This window comes from Athene cunicularia (genome assembly GCF_003259725.1).
Source record: "Athene cunicularia isolate RWA chromosome 2 unlocalized genomic scaffold, athCun1 chr2_part1, whole genome shotgun sequence".
Classification (NCBI taxonomy): Eukaryota; Metazoa; Chordata; class Aves; order Strigiformes; family Strigidae; genus Athene; species Athene cunicularia.
The window spans coordinates 50,741,967-50,759,741 of NW_020799095.1; the positions used below are offsets into that span (position 1 = coordinate 50,741,967).

The window sequence follows — 17,775 nt, forward strand, 5'->3', positions numbered from 1 at the left end:
ACATTACTTAGCAATAAACCTGAAAAGCACATAGATTTCAGACTCTGAATCTGTGAAGCATGTGCTGATGGCTTCATATTCCAAAGGACAAACAAATCATAGCCAAGGAAAGGAAGAATAGTAATAAAATCTTGAATCACTTACTTGTACTCGTGTGACATGTAGGTACATAATACAAGCCACTAGGAAGCATATGCAGAACACCAGGAGAACAAGAACTACGGTACTCCTAGAATCAAAACATAATAGAAGTAAAGCAATGCAACTCAGTAACAGATGCAAACAAAAAGAACAGGCGTTGTTCTGAAATGGCATTTTGGATGAACTGTGGAGGATCTCCCCCTCACCCTTGCTATAATACTGTCACAGAGGAAATTTCAGAGTGAAATGCACTGCTCTCAAGGATGAGAAATCAGTAAATGTTCTTGTATATGATGCCCACTCTGACCTCAGCAAGGAGATCAAAGCACCTCAAAAATTCAACTATATGGTGCGACAGGAGAGACACTTTCTAACTGTAGGCTAATGCGGAATATTCAGCATGATGACTCCTATAACTGGAGTGTGTAACCTAATTACTTGGCCTTGGCAGCTGTGTAGCAGCTACCAGCCGCTCTTCCCTTTTAATCTTTCCTTCTCAAAGATTCAGAAATCAGAGGTCAGTCAACTCAGTTACTTATGAAGTCAAATAAAATCAGACTACACTGCGATCCCTTCTTCTAATGAAACAGAACAACTTTTTCAATCTTTCTCAATGGTTAGAAAAATCCTAGGTTTCACAAAGATGCTGTAATAATTCTATTAATTCTTAATCTTCCCTCTCCTAATCTTTCAAAATAGGTTTGTTCTTCATGAGGAGTGCAGACCAAGCACTTCCCTTCTCCAGAAAACCTGTGTTATTGGAACAGTACCTTATGGATGTGAGGAAGCTGGCAAAAATGAGTCCACCAGCGCTGGTGCTTTGATTTATTCTTAGGCACAGCCTGGCCCCCAGTCATCCATGGAGCCAGGGCCGTACGACAGCAGCATAACATGATCTTCACACCTTCTTTTCTAGTCTTGTGAGAACACAGCCAGTCCATAAGATGTGAGCCATGGCTGCAAGCATATGTGTACTTGTGCCCTTGATCATCACTGGGGAAAGATTGCTTGTACAAGGTTTCTAAAAGTTCAAAATTCTTTTGCTGTTGAATTTCTCAGTATTTGGCTTTGATTTCAAATTCACTGTGCTGGTTTGTGTGGTGGGGTTTTTGGTAGCAAGGGAGGGGGCTACAGTGGTAGATCCTGCAAGAAGCTTCTCAAAGCTCCCCCAGCTCCAAGTCGGACTCACCTCTGGCCAAGGCTGAGCCAGTTAGTGACGGTGACATATCTAAGAAGTGGAACCTGGGAGGAGGAGTAGGAGTTGTGAGGAACATTGTGAGGACACCTATGTGAACACCGAGGTCAATGGAAGAAAGGAGGAGGAAGGGGGGAGAGGTGCGCCGGTGCAGAGACGCCCTCAGCCTGTGGTGAGATGGCAGGGCCAGGCCTCCATCACCCATGGACACCACCAGTGAAGCCGATGCCCACTTGCAGCCCCTGGAGGACCCCACACCAGAGCAGGTGACTGTGCCTTAAGAAGACCAGGACTCTGAGGGAAGAAGCCCTCACTGATGTAGTTCAGTGCTGGGAGGATTGCAACATGTGGGATGTATCCATACCAGAACAGATTGGGAAATGCTGCAGCCCATGGGAAGGACTCAGGTTGGAGCAAGTTTGTGGAGGGCTGTCTCCCATGGGAGGGACTCGATGCTGGAGCAGGGGAAGAGTGTGAGGAGTCCTCCCCCTGAGAAGGAAGAAGTGGTGGGACTGACTGCACCCCCACTTTGCCTGCCCTCTGTGCTGCTGGGGGGGAGTAGGTAGAAAAAATGGGAGCAAAGCTGAGCCTGGGAAGAAGGGAGTGATGGGGGGATGTATTTTAAGATGTGGTAATGCTTCTCACTGTCCTACTCTGTCTGTTACGTGTTGTTGTTGCTAGAGTCTGAATTAAATTGATGTTCTTTTTCTTCCTCTGAGTGTGTCTTTTTGCTGTGACTAAAATGGTCAAGTCACCCCTCTCTGTTCTTATCTTGATTCCCAAGCCTTTTGCTTTATTTTTTCCTTCCCGTTCCTGAGGAGGAAGGGGTGAGTGAGCGGCTGTGTGGTGCTCAGTTCCCCTCTGGACTCAAACCACAATATTCATGTACCAATTTCCACCAATACACAATCACAGAAAATTCTGTGGTGTAGTATCTGTATCCAGAATGGGAAGGTATGCTATATGCTGTCAGTGTGGATGCTGAATACAAGTATTAATAGAGAGCAGGCTCCTCTGTGCTTTTAGGGGACTGGCTCATGTTAGTATGTTAGGAAAAAATGCAAGGGACATGACTGCAACAGTGTCTTTTTTGGCAGCAACAGCCAAAAACTGACAGGAGTGCTGAGTGGGACATTGAGAGAGATTTGGGTTGGCACCAGTAATAAAGGGCTACATTGTTTTTTAAAAGTAAACCCAGCATAAGACATCAGAAAGGTTCATCATCAGGATCTTTAGTGGCTACGCTGCATGTGTGCCTCTATAATTGGACAGATTAGGTTGACAGGAACATAGCCATACTTTCACCATCTCCATCTGGGGATATAAAATACGTCTTTAGCTGAGAAGCTGTTTTGCTCAGATGATCATAGGAACTGTGAGAATGTCAAGTTCATTGTTTTCTGTGTATTTATGCAGCAACTGGCTTTCTTAACAACATTTTCTTGTCTCTAGATTTTGAATCTCCTCGGAATATTGTGATACATGACAAGCACTGTTATTATCACTTCTCCCTTTATAGTAACACATTACACTTGTCTTGGCTTTTGCATTCTCTTGTCATATTTATAACTACTTTGGCAATCTAAAGAGCAACTTAAAACTCCAAGTTCTGTGGAGAGGGGAAATTTTCCAATACTTCCAAAGTTTTAGTCTAGCTCATGGTCACAGTGAGAGAAAATCCCTAGAATACTAGTAATTTGGTTGTATGAAGCCACCACCAACAGATGCTAGAAGACAGAACTTAAGACCATTCATTGGCTTTTCTAACTAACCCAGTGATGAACCAGTCTATCTTCATGGCCTTCAGCAGTCATGTTCTGCTGGAGAGCTCATCTGTTTGTCAGATCAGAGCTTAAATAGAATCTCTGTCCAGCTGCTTTTTAAGTGACAGTACATTTTGGAAAGGTTACCCAATACCATACCATATGATTCCTGGAAATTAATTCCAATTTCAATTATGCTAATACCCTTTGTCTCTCCTTATTCGAAATTGCTATGTACTGCAGCTGGGCTTTACTTCAGAAGTAGGTGAAAGAGTTCTTAACTATGCTCCTTAGTCAGCAGAGGTCATTAGTCTGGAAATCAGATGATTTTTGTAAATGACTTTGAATGCTCCAGCTGAAAGTTATTATAAAATAAATTTAAGTTATTATTCTTGTTGTTGTTATTATTATTATTAAAGTAAAAAAAGTGTTTTTCAAACTTTTAATTAGAAATAATAGAATATAGGAGTAAGCATTATCCTGACTGGGGATTTGTGAATAGAAAAGACCAGAATTTAAAATGAGATTTTCAAAAGCATTATCCTGTGGCCAGTTCTATTCCCATCGAAATCCTAATAATTAGTAAAAGTGAGTGGAGCTTATTTTGAATGTTTCAATATTCTCATCTGAAAAAGTTTATTACTCATAATTTTTATACCTTGAACACAATTGTATCTACTTATTATAACCCCCAGACTTGAAAGTGAAGTCTAATTATTTTTTTATTTAATAAGCATTCACATAGAATCAACAAAATCTGAAGTAATCACTAAATTATATCACTCAACAGTAGGCATCAGAGGCCCCCAAATTCATCATGAGTATTTGGTTATGTCTGCTTTAGTGCAGCCACAGTCTGACTGCAGCTGCTATGGAAATGGCCAAACTATGCACTAGGCAGTTTGTATAGTGATAGCACTGATACCAAAAACCTCTATGCAGGCTATAAATTTGGGTTGAAAAGCTGGATGGATACTTCAGTACTTAGTTCCCATTAAACTCTATCTTGCTATCAGTACCTGAAGTACATTGTCCAAAGCCAGCACAAATACATTTAGACTGCAGTAACACCTTTGTTTGTAGTGTGTAAATGCTCTAAATAAATTTAGCAGATGTGTTTTGGTCTCCTAAGCACATCCTTCTATCAAAAAAAGAAAAAAAAAAAAGAAAAAAAAAAGAAAAAAGAGAAAAAAGGAAAAAAAAAAGAATGGAGAAGAAGTTGTTTTAAATAAGATAGCAAAATGTGACTTTTGACAAATGGAAGAGACAACAGTTAGACTGAGGTTATAACCATCAGAGTTCTAACCATCAGAAAATCCGCTGTTTGAGAAGATATGGACCTGGGTGCTAATTCCCATTCCAATGACATTAATGTTTTAACCTGTGCAGGATGGTTGAAGATGTTCCACTCTGAATTATAATGGCCAAAGACAGAAACTTACTGTGGTATTATTAGAAGGTAGACAAGGCCAAATAAGGCAGCTAGAATTAGTGAAAGTACTACAGCACTGGTGAAATACTCATCCTGAAGCTGGTGGTACTGTTAAAGAAAGGAAGAAATGCAGACAGTGAGCATTTTATACACACCCAGCCACCCACGCTTGTCCATTCTCAGCCTAAGCCAAAACAAGCCCCTACCCATTTTACAAATATACAAATGATCATTGCTTAATTCAAATGAAAAAAAAAAAAAAAAGATGAGGGAAGTCTACACAACATTTTCCTTAACAGCCTTCTGTTTCAGTTGCTCCTGTTGGCCTAGCTATTTAGTTTTCACCCTGTAACTAATCAGCTGGGGAGGGACTCTTTATCAGAGAGTGTAGTGATAGGACAAGAGGTAATGGTTTTAAACTGAAAGAGGGTAGATTTAGATTAGATATAAGGAAGAAATTTTTTACTAAGAGGATGGTGAGACACTGGCACAGGTTGCCCAGAGAGGTTGTGGCTGCCCCTTTCCGAGCAGTGTTCAAGGCCAGGTTGGACGGGGCTTTGAGCAACCTGGGCTAGTGGAAGGTGTCCCTGCCCATGGCAGGGGGGTTGGAACTAGGTGATCTTTAAAGACCCTTCCAACCCAAACCATTCTGTGATTTTGTGAAATCTGGGTTAGGCTCAGGCATAAGTTTATCTTTTGGAGCAAAAAGGATTCATCCACTTCAAACCAGGAGGAGGTGGAACTCCCTCCTCCCTCATCACAAAAAAAGGCCAACCCTCCCTTGGTGCTGCCTTCGAGTCCTATCAACTCAGCTACTCGGGACAGAACACTAATGGATGGGCTGGAGGCAGCTGCTAATGAGAGACAGGGGCTCAGTTTTGAGCTGTTAGTGTCCCTGATTCCACTAAGCCACAGTCCTTACAACAGAACACTTTTCAGGGCTGGAAATGCTCAAGTGTTTTCTCAGAAAGATCCAAATTTCAATCTCATTTACACCAAAAGACTTTCTTATTTTGAAAGAAAACAAATACAATTAAATAATAAATCACTTTGGAAACTTGAAATCAAAGTTAATGCTCAAGACCTTAAAAAAATTGAGTCCAATGTGGCACATAGCCTTCCAACTTGAAAGAGTAGTGACATGAAATCTTAGACTACAAAGTGACTTACAGTGGAAAAATAAATGCTACTGCCAAATTAATCCATAAGCATCTCACTTTTGCTTTTTCAAACACATAAACGAAAGTCTTTTATTTTTTTCCAATTAAAACAATTTGTATTTACAAATAAAACCCATACAAGGTAGGAACAAACAGCTCTACTTTGTTAGCTTATATTCATGCTTCTAAGTCTGGAGTAAGTCCACTGCTTTCAGCACAGTCACTCTGGCATAAGATCACAATCTTATTCCTTGTCCAGAGATTTAAGGTTTTTTTTAATATTTTCTAGGATTGATGGGATCAATACTTATCAGGCTACATATGCAGAGGGAAGCACCCTCAAGTCATTAACGCTTCTCCAGAGCAGATGAGTCAGTAGGCAGCCACATTGCCACGAGACAGCATTAAACAGGTGACGCAGGTCAGGCAGTCTGGAGAAGCAAAAGGAAGGCCAAAACACAAGATGTTTAACTTTATGGGGGAGGATCTTAATGAGTAGAAAGATACCAATCTTTCTTTTTATCCCCTCCAAGTGCTTCCATAGAAAGAAGGTGGAGATAATATCACCCTCTTAACCGAGACACAGTGCAGAGCATTATTAAAAGATAGTGAATAAATTTAAACACTGTCTAAACCAAATAAAAATCAATGCTAGTGGTTCATGGTCAGTGAAATCACTAAAAATAATTTTAAAACCCCTTACTTTATTTTCACGCTCAGTTTGCTTATACTTCAGGGTAATGAAGTTCAAGTCAGCCATCTCAGACTCAGTTTGCCGGGCCTCTATCAAACGGCTGATGTATCTGTTTACTCGAGTTCCTGGAGTGTTGTATACAACATTGGTAGAAAAAGAGGAACGATTCCTGAGTTTTTCAGAGGCTGTCCTTAATGCTCTCCTCTGTAGCACAGATGAAGAAAGCACAGATTTTATTAACACTGAAATTTTTCATTGCTGTTCATATTATCTCAAGCTCACAGTCAGAATGAGGAATTCATTAAGCAGAGCAACTACAAAAGACAGATATCTTATCTCTGTGTGATAACTGTATTTTAAAAACTCCTTATCTGAAATCCCAATCTCATTAAAATCAATGAGAAGACCCTCACTGCATTCCAGGATATCGATCCTCTTCTGCAGAAATTCTCTTCACATACTGCTCTGATAGATCTCTGCCATTGAGGTAATAATTGGTTTGATCCCAATCAGTGTAACTTTATCTAAAACAATAGTTAGAATTTTTGTCTTGATGGAAGACATGGAGCTCTGGACATCTTTAAGACAAGATAACCAGGCTCTTCATGACACAAGTCTTACTGTCCAAGGCTGTCTAGGCAACAATATATATTTTGAAAATATAGTTTTCCTTAACCTCTTGCACAATAACTGCAGAGGGTCTGAAATCTCAAGTGTTCCTATCTTTAACTCACCCAAGTGGTTGTCTTGTTAAGACCTCTTGAATATATCAAAATGCAAGTGCAGATCCTGAGGACCTGTCCAATAAATTATCAGAGCTAACCTGTGTCTAACTGGGGTTAATTCCTCCATGCCTATGATAGCACAACTGACAAGATGATCACTGATAGTACTTTTCAATGCAAAGGTTTATCACAGAGTGTATCTGAAAGAGATTTTAGACAATCTGTTTGACTTCAGTTGAGGGCACTGTAAGATAAACCATTACAGCTAGATCTGCACTAGTATGACTGCCCATGTCCTAGCACAGTGAAACAATCAGGGTCTTCACAAAATAATCTTGTAGATGCAGCATTTTTTAAACACAGAGTGAGAAAGATGTAGGCCAGTCTTGAAAAATCAGTCACCTAATGGCTAGCACATTGAGCATGAAGAAAGAGACAATAATTGAATAACCTTTTCACCTCAAAATGGGTCAAGCCTTACTTCCCAGAAGAGTTTTGATAGACAAGCTCAGGCAAGTTGTACTGTTTTTATACAGTTAAATGAATACTACTTTATCTAACATCTGCAGAGTTCAGGAAGACTATTCAAAACATTATGAAATGACAAGTCTGCTCAGGGATAAGGACAACGCTAGGACAACGCTAGCTCAGGATATAATCAGTATAGTCCGTCAGCAAGCTGTGACAAAAGCACACAAAATGTCTTTCTTCAGAGCAGTCACTACTTAATAGCCCACTCTTTAAAGGCTATACTACAAAATATCCTTTTAAACCAGATGGTAAAAAGAGGTGGTGATTGTTATTTAGGTAATTCTGCAGGAATGGCAGTTTTCTGTCTTATTCCACAAGAAGTAATTCTCATGAGGTCCCTATCAGTGAGCAAACAGTGGACTGCAGCAGTTCATTAGTTTACAAATCTTACGTTACTTGTAGAATATACCTGAATACTTATGAACACCGGGAAGAGTTAACTGCTTACTGATGCCTTAGTTTTCTGACTGTAAAGAAGAATGCCCCTTAGCGAAGATAAATAACTTTCCAAGTCCTGTTTTTCCAGCTTTATATGTAGACATCAGGCTATACCAGCATTAAACAATTATGAGGCTACTTGAGACCTTTTTCTTCAAACTATCAGACCACATTACTTGTTGTCTGTGGCGTAAGAACTAATTGTTTCAGCATGAGAAATAATCTTGTAGATATACATGGATTAGAGCTTTCAAATAGATCTTCTGGGTTCTGTTAGCCATAATAGAAATTTTAAATTGCTAGCCAAAAAACTACTCTAAATGTTTTGAAAAAGAAATAAAATTGTTCTCTTGCAGAAGGCATGTGTCCCACAAGTTTACAGGGAAACTCAATGCTTTCAGGAATATTGTCAGGAATATACAGTTTTGCTCTTCATAAAGATACAGCTAGTTAGTATATGTATTGCGTAAGGTGCAGCAGAAAGTACATCTTTGGGGATTTTTTATAATCCAAATTTAAGCCTATAGCATAATAATAGGAGTGAGCAAAACAGCATTTAAAGAAAAAAAAAAAAAAAGAAACCGCTTGTTTGCTTTAAAATATGGAATGAGGGTAGATGACAGGAGTTATTTTGATATATGTAATAAATTATATTTGTTCTGCCACTTTGAAATAGGGTTACTGTGCTTAAACAAAATACCTGTTGGTTACATAGAATTAATTTTACTAGGTCTCTTATTTTTATCTCTATTATTATTTCATACAGTAGACATGTATATGTTATCAAGATTCAGTATTTATATTTCTCCGAAATTAAATAAATAAATACATGCTACAATAATGTGCTGGCTTCAAAGCTTTTATAGTCATAGCTTATTTTTGATAATGATTTGAGGACTGATATCTCTGAAAAAACCTGCATTGCAACACAGCATATTTATATTAAAATCATATATCATACTCCAAGATGAATGATACATATTAGGTACAAAAGCTCAGAACAACTGGTTCAGTTAAAGATAGCACTGTAGAACTTCACTGAAAATGTTCTGGCATGAGAAAATTTTCATCAGATCCCCAGCAAAACCATATCGGGACTTTCTGTGTATACTATACCATATTTATACATACATATACACAAGACATTGTAAAGTATTGCATATGTTTTAAAGAATGTGTGGGTTACTTTTTTTAAATACTCAGAGAACAATGCTAATTCAAAAATGGAAGGCCTGTTCAAGGACCAGTTTCAAAAGCAAGTCTATGGTTCCTGAAAATCTTCACTGAAACTCTGTTTTAGAGAAACTAAAGGGCTTTTCTCCCCTTTTCCCACAGGAGAAACAGAAGCACATATAATCCCAAAATATAAAAGTTATAATGCTTCCTGAAAGTAAGATTTAGACTGAATCTTCAATAAACATACGCTATAAAAAAAGAAAAAAAAAAGTTGGATCAATCAGTTAAAATGAATTACTGATTCCAATGAACACATGCCCTGTTTTGGAGAACTGGTGGAGTGCCCTATATAATATTGCCACCTACTGGCAAAGAAAATGGAATGAGCAACTGTTCAAGAATTTTTTCTTCATAAATTTCTATGTAAATACACACAGAAATGAAAGTAAACCAGGCTACTAGTATGTAAAGCAATTTTGGGTTATGGTATTACAAGCCACTCAAGAAAGTGGTATTCATAGTTGTATTAGGGACTTCTGTATTTAGGATTTGAATTAGGGACTAAGGTTTTTTGGCTAATCAGTTGCCTATCATTTTTTAGAGAACCATCTGGAGATACAAAGCTCTTCTGTTATTTTGCTTTTGCTGCCATCAGCTTCAGACTGTGATGGACTCATGATGCAAAAGAAGAGCTCTTGGTAATTGCAGAAAACACCTCAGAAACTCTAATTCCTATGAAGGAAGCCCTTAAGAGAAGCCACATAGGTCACCTGTTCTGGTTTGCCCAAATTTGAGGCCTGATATAATTAAGTTTTGTCTTAAACTGTGAGAAGGCTTTGGGCATTATATAGCTCCAGATCTAGCAGGTACACCAGAAACTGCTCTATCAGATGGTTAGACCACCCCATATGTTCTCAGAGCAGGTCTGCTCAATGTGTCCTGGGAATTGATGCCCAAAGAGCCCACATGGATTACCTTATCATCATCCTCACACGTCATGACATTGGAGAAAGGGATCTCTGCTTTGAACATCTTACGACAGTGCATGAGCTGAACAAGCAGGTAGCAGACTGTCTTGAACTTCATTCTTTTGGCAGGCTTAATGTCCGAGAGAATCAGTCCAGGAAATATCTGTTGGTCAGAAAAATATTTATAACTGTGTCATTACACTCCCAGGCAGACATACATACCTGCAGACATTTACACCACTTAGTGGTCAAAACAAAGCAATATTCTAATCAAGAAGCAATGCATTTTGATAAACATTGTATATTTGCAGATGAAGATTACTTCATCTTTTTTTAACCTGAGATATAAATAATCTATTGAACAGACAGTATATAAACACATACTTAACATTTTGGGAACTGTTTTCTATATAGAAGTGTAGACTAAAAAAAGGCATATTAATGGCAAACTCATAAAAGAGGCAATATTTGTATTTCTTTAACCTTAAAATAAATTCTGGAAAAATACAGGAAAAAAAAAAAAGGAGGAAATTAGCATTTTTGTTAATCGATGTTAAAAATATAATTTCTGTCTTTTTCTTATTTCCTCATTTTGTTACTTCAGTCACTGGCAAACTCATTAAAATCAGAAGAGGATAGCTTTTCTTTTAAAGATACACTTATACACATTTCCTAAAAGGAGGCTGTGAGTCACTGACATTATATCTTGCATCTTATTTCTTCAAAGTGAGAAGTGTTATACCACAGAGGTTGGGTATAATCTTTTCGGTTTATCACAGAGCTCCCAGTTCAGCAAGGACAAATATTTTACTGGTTAACTCTTAAGCATGTATTTAACTCTTGCTGACTTTAGTAAACCCCTAGCACATGTTCAGATGCTTTCACAGATCAGAATAAGAGTGATCCTTTATTGTACCCTCAGTATTTACACCAATCTTATTCATGCTTGTGGCATGTGGAATATTTGAAGCAGTGTTCATGAGAAATGTGGAAGGACCCCATACCACCACAGTAAGGGAATTTATGCTTGTAAAATTAATCTTTTCAGGAACAGCAAAATAAAGGAGCACAGAGGATTTAACAGAATCACAGAATCATCTAGGTTGAAAAAGACCTTAGGGCAGTCGCTCTCCCAGTCTCTCTCTTCTGGCTGAGGAGGTTGGATTCCCTCAATACAACTAGTCTTGTTATCAAAGACTGAGGCAAAGAAGGCATTAAGCACCTCAGCCTTCTCCTCATCACTTGTTACCATGTCTCCTGCATCTAGCAGGGGATGGAGACTCTCCCTGGTCTTTCTTTTGCTGCTCACATATTTATAGAAACATTTCTTGTCCTTGATTGCTGAAGCCAGATTAATTTCTAGCTGGGCTTTATACCTCCTGATTTCTGCCCTGCATAGCCTCACATTTCATCCTTAGCATTCCTAGGTACAAACGACAGAACAAATCACACTCCAAAAACTTCATTCGAATGCTCTAAAACCCATAAATGGCACTGAGGATTTGCTGTCCAGTACTCACAATACTATGATTTAACAGAGCAGTTTACATCATTACTTGAATGATCAAGGAATGAAGAAGAAGAAAGTAAACCAGAAGCATTTGTTTAATGTACATCTTCATGAATACCTCAATTTAGAAGGACATGGCAAATGACACTGCTTATATTGTGAATGACATCTGAGGTATTGGGGTATTGGTTTGCTATGCTATATTTAATGCATACAGCTATGCATCTGCATTTTCTGGAGAATCAAGGGTAATCCTATTGATCTACCAGTACTCTGCTCAGTCAGTTACACTGTGGCTATGAAACACAAAAATTACTGCTGTATAAATAGTTGCACATTTGTTTATTTGCAGATGGCTATGTTAGACCATGTGACATGTTTCAAATGTGGAAAGGTGCCCTAGGTATGCACATATGCTTTACTGTGCACTGAAAGGCTGACTGAAGCCAGCTAGCATCACCAGCACTGTACTGCATGGTCATCAACTGGAATCTAAAAGGTCATTAGTGTATCATCTAGCATGTAATCATTTGCAGAACTGATAGATAAACAAAAGCCTCCATGAAGAGATACCCAACATGAACCCTTTCTTTTGAGGCCTTTCTAGCAGAAGACTTACCACTATATTGCTATAACCGCATAGAAGATACTGTACAAGGTTGTTCATATACTAATCATCCTTTAGGCATTCCTAAGTACACCAAGTATGTAGCTGTTAGGCTTGAGAATGGCAGATACGATGAGCTTCTGAGCTATCACTCCCAACAGCTAAAACATACTTTTTGGACAGATAGTCCACTCTAGAAGTACTACATGGTTTCCTCAGTCTCTCTTTTGATACAAGAAAAATTAGCAACTTTCTTGAAATTCCACTGAGTTTTCAATTTGGTTCATTTTTTTAAAAAACACAGATATAAAAAGGGAATACATAGAAGTTTACAGGTGGACCATATCTCAAGAGATCATTAGCTCTTTGCTCAAACCTTTCACTTGGTCATTGCATTAATGAGGTCAACAACTTCAGTATTACATCTCAGAATCACAGAATTGTCTAAGTTGGAAAAGACCCTGAAGATCATCCAGTCCAACCATTAACCTAACATTGACAGTTCCCAACTACACCACATCCCTCAGCGCTATGTCAACCCGACTCTTGAACACCTCCAGGGATGGGGACTCCACCACCTCCCTGGGCAGCCCATTCCAACACCTAACAACCCCTTCTGGAAAGAAATGCTTCCTGATATCCAGTCTAAACCTTCCCTGGTGCAACTTGAGGCCATTCCCTCTTGTCCTATCACTTGTTACTTGGTTAAAGAGACTCATCCCCAGCTCTCTGCACCCTCCTTTCAGGTAGCTGTAGAGGGCGATGAGGTCTCCCCTCAGCCTCCTCTTCTCCAGACTAAACACCCCCAGTTCCCTCCTCAGCCGCTCCCCGTACGACCTGTGCTCCAGACCCTGCACCAGCTCCGTTGCCCTTCTCTGGACACGCTCGAGTCATTCAATGTCCTTTTTTGTAGTGAGGGGCCCAAAACTGAACACAGGAATCGAGGGGCGGCCTCACCAGTGCCGAGTCCAGGGGTCAGATCCCTTCCCTGTCCCTGCTGGCCACGCTATTGCTGACACAAGCCAGGATGCCGTTGGCCTTCTTGGCCCCCTGGGCACACTGCTGGCTCCCGTTCAGCCGGCTGTCAATCACACCCCCAGGTCCCTCTCTGACTGGCAGCTCTCCAGACACTCCTCCCCAAGCCTGTAGCACTGCTGGGGGTTGTTGTGGCCCAAGGGCAGCCCCCGGCATTTGGCCTTATGGAAACTCCTCCAGTTGGCCTCAGCCCATGGCTCCAGCCTGTCCAGGTCTCTCTGCAGAGCCTCCCTACCCTCGGGCAGATCAACACTCCCGCCCAACTGGGTGTCATCTGCAAACTGATTGAGGGTGCACTCAATCCCCTCGTCTAGATCATCAATAAAGGTGTTAAACAGGAGTGGACCCAAAACCCAGCCCTGGGGGACACCACTCGTGACCGGCCACCAGCTGGATTTAACTCTGTTCACCACAACTCACTGGGCCCGGCCATCCAGACAGTTTTTTACCCAGCGAAGCGTGTGCCCATCTAAGCCTTGAGCAGCCAGTTTTGCCAGGAGAATGCTGTGGGAAACGGTGTCAAAGACCTTACTAAAGTCAAGGTAAACAACAACCACAGCCTTTCCCTCATCCAATAAGCAGGTCGCCCTGTCGTAGAAGGAGATCAGGTTTGTCAGGCAGGACCTGCCTTTCACAAACCCACGCTGACTGGGCCTGATCCCCTGGTTGTCCCACATGTGTTGTGTGATGGTACTCAGGATGAGCTGCTCCATCAGCTTCTCAGGCACAGAAGTCAAGCTGACAGGCCTGTAATTTCTAAGATCATCTTTCCAACCCTTCTTATATATGGGCGTCACATTGGCCGATTTCCAATCTGTTGGGACCTCCCCTGTCAGCCAGGACTGCTGGTAAATGATGGAAAGTGGCTTGGTGAGCACCCCAGCCATCTCCTTCAGCACTCTCAGGTGTATCCCATCTGGTCCCATAGACTTGTGTGTGTCTGTGTGATGCGGCAGGTCACTGACTGTCTCCTCCTGGAGTGCAGGGGGGTCGTTCTCCCAGTCTCTGTGTTCTGGCTGAGGAGGCTGGATTCCCTCAGTACTAGTCTTGCTATTAAAGGCTGAGGCAAAAAAGGCATTAAGCACCTCAGCCTTTTCCTCATCACTTGTTACTATGTCTCCTGCATCTAGCAGGGGATGGAGACTCTCCCTGGTCTTTCTTTTGCTGCTCACATACTTATAGAAACATTTCTTGTTGTCCTTGATTGTTGAAGCCAGACTAATTTCCAGCTGGGTTTTAGACCTCCTGATTTCTGCCCTGCAGAGCCTTACAGCAGCATCTTTGTATTCATTGTGAGTGGCTAGCCCTTTCTTCCAAAAGCTGTAAACATCTTTTTTCCCTGAGTTACAGCCAAAGCTCCCTGTTTAGCTAGGGTGGTCTTCTCTGTCGCTGGCTTCTCTTACAGCACCTGGGGACTGTAAAAGACGCTCATAAATAATTACAGAGAGCTATAGAAGTTGACTGACAGCCTTCATTATGGAAATGCCACAGTAAAGGTACAAGAATGGCAAAGAATAGATAAAACATCTTAATAGCAAAAGATTCAAGAAGGCATGACTGAGAAAGGTGAGCACAAGGGCCTGACTATATACTCCTACAAGGATTTGAAGTCCTGTGAAAAAAGATGAATTTAGACTTTCTTTGATGCAAAATTCTTATAACAGATGCATTTCTGTGAACAACCTGCAACTTGAAAACTTGGAATGGGTATCCATTTAGCAGTTTAGCTCAGGAAGTAGGGCCCTGCCGCCAACACGGCTTTTCCTCAACGACATATTTTCATGAATATGCACATATTTTCCTGACTGTATCTTCAAAGAAGTAGGTAGAACATTTTTAGCTCATACCAACTGCTCTTTTAGTTTATAAATCTTATTGGCAGCTAATGTATGAATAGTATGAACTCCTTGTATGTTGGAAATACAGGAGAGTTTTCTAGCTGTCTTGGAGTCAAATAGAAGTTTTTTAACTCAGGTCACTGAAAAAAATGGAGTAGTGTGTCTACTTCTGGGGTGCCCAGAAGTAGACAAACTAGAGTGAGTTCAGCGAAGATTCACCAAAACAGTTAGGGTTCTATAGCATGTGACATACAAGAAGAACCTGAGGAAATTCAGTTCTTTGAGCTGGAGGAAGAGAAGGCTAAGGAGGGATCTAATTGCTGTCTTCAGCCACCTAATTAGTAGTTACAGAGAAGTCAGAGCAATACTGAGCCCAAAAATGTTCAGAAGAAGTGCAAGAGGCTGTTCATAGGCTTCTGAACATAGTATGGACCCCCCAAAAAATCCTATTTGACACAAAGAACAGAAGTTTGAACCGTGAGGATGATCATGCACTGGAGCGGGCTGCCCAGAGAGGCTGCCCCATCTCCAGCCCTGGAAACACCAGCACTCACCCAGACAAGTTGCCCCGAGCAACCTACAATTTCAAAAGTGCATCTAACCGTAAAGCTGGCCCTTCTTTGAGCAAGGAGGTCAGCCATATGACTTCCAAAGGCTCTTTCCAAATTCAGCTACTATGTGATGTGGAACACACATAGCTACTGTTCTTCATGGCTGGCTGAGAACCTAACCACTCAAAGGACATTGCGCTACACACAAGTTGGACACACTGGCAGTTCTCAGACCATGTATAATTTTATATATAGCTGCTTTTTTTTTTTTTTTTTTAAATCTAGTGGTTGCAGGACATATAGATTCTTCACTGGTACTGAGGATTTTCCATTCTACTATTACATATAGACAATATAAAAAATAGAAACAAAGGAATTCTCTCACACTTTTGTCTCACAAATCATGTCATTTTAAAATTATTACTTTTACAGCAGAACAATACTTTTGACACAGTGAACTTCTGAGTGAACTATTAAAGTAATCTCATCTTCTGCTTTAAGTCTCTGATAAAGGCAAGAAATGCAGTACAGTCTGTTGAAACAGACTTAAAAAAACCCAAAACCAAAACCAAAAAACCCAACTCCAATGTCTTTCCCCGTGCTTTTGCTCTGAACTTGCTCCAGGACAGCATTACAAGAAAGCTGGACTGCAGCATTCTCATTCTAGCTCATTTTGTCAATACATTTTACTTTCACACTTCGTTTTGACCCTCAGGATCATCTCTTATTCTGTTCACTGTTAATTTGCTTCATAATTTTAGGAAAGGTTGTTTTTTTGCTGCAACACAGCTGGCAAAAAAAAAGGTTAAGAGCTGGGCTTTCCTAACAAAGCACTCTGAAAGCAGCCAGGCTATCTACAGCTTTGTGAGTGTCTTTAAGTATGCAGAAAACAAACAAGCACTGTTTAAAATTCTGGGAAAACACCCCAGTGTTTGAATCTCATGTAATACATAAGATTCATGTAAGGGATTCACTGGTGCTTATCTGGGATTCTCAGAAACAGCAGCAGACTGTTGTTCCCCTGACTATATTCAAGTAAAATGGCATGGGAAAGAAGATACTAACAACATTCAAAACACAGTTACAGAAACCCTATATGCTGTAGCATTATGTCTGTCTGTGCTTTCTATCTTCAGGCTGGCAGGACCATAACTCTTTTTAGTAGTGTTCCATCAATATCTTCAAGCCATTTCATCCTGAGATAGGTGAGAAATCTGATTTGGTTTTTTGGTTGTTTTTTTTTTTTTTTTTCCCCTTACAGTTAAAACCATCAGTTATTTGTTTTTCCATCCTTTTTACTGGCCTTATGATACATTTTGCTTATCACACCTCAGCTGTCCATCAGGAAAGTACAATAGTGATGTTTACCAGTAAATAATACAGCTTCTATAAGACAAACTCTTAACATTCAGAATGGTGTGGCCACTTTCTTGACACAGATGTAGAAAAACTTTTCAGCAGCTGTGAAAACTAAAACAATCTCTAGATCAGTAAGAGAGAAAATCTTACACCAGTGCCCTATGTTTCTTCCTTCTACAGATTCCACATTTCTGGAGAAAGAAAAAGAAGAGAGGAGACGGATGTTAGAGCATATAACTAATTCCACCATCATTGACAGCCATGGACTGTCACACTGATGATGATGTACAGCATCACAGCAACTGCAGAAACGATCCTGAAGATATAGAGCAACACACCCTGCAACACAAGCATCGTTCCTCTGTCTGTGCTGAGTGGTAACACAAGCAGCTTGCTTCCAATGTTGGGGTGTGTATATTTCAGTAACTTGTGCAATGCAAAGTCCTGGGTACAGATCAGCCCCTGTCAATATACAAGCTAGAGCTTCCATCAAGAGCCTGTGTGTCTATCTGTTAAACCAGCTCTGCTAAGGTATACCTGAGGCACTAACACCTCAAGCATCCAAGTTATGCATTCAGATCTCTAGTTAAGTTCCTCAGTAGGAGCTGTCAGCCACTGAGAGCAAAGACTACCCTGGACTCTCCTAGTCACG

At 40.3% G+C, this 17,775-nt stretch overlaps 1 protein-coding gene across 1 annotated transcript in view; it reads right to left on the minus strand.

Moving 5' to 3' along the window:
• ADCY1 (adenylate cyclase 1) overlaps positions 1-17,775 on the minus strand; it is a 128,076-nt gene that overhangs the window by 35,319 nt on the left and 74,982 nt on the right. Inside the window, exons 8-11 of the mRNA XM_026843560.1 lie at positions 10,231-10,386; positions 6,395-6,589; positions 4,542-4,639; positions 145-229 (exon numbers count right to left, since the gene is read on the minus strand). Of these exons, the coding sequence (XP_026699361.1) occupies positions 145-229; positions 4,542-4,639; positions 6,395-6,589; positions 10,231-10,386 (534 nt within the window). The remainder of the gene's footprint in view (positions 1-144; positions 230-4,541; positions 4,640-6,394; positions 6,590-10,230; positions 10,387-17,775) is intronic.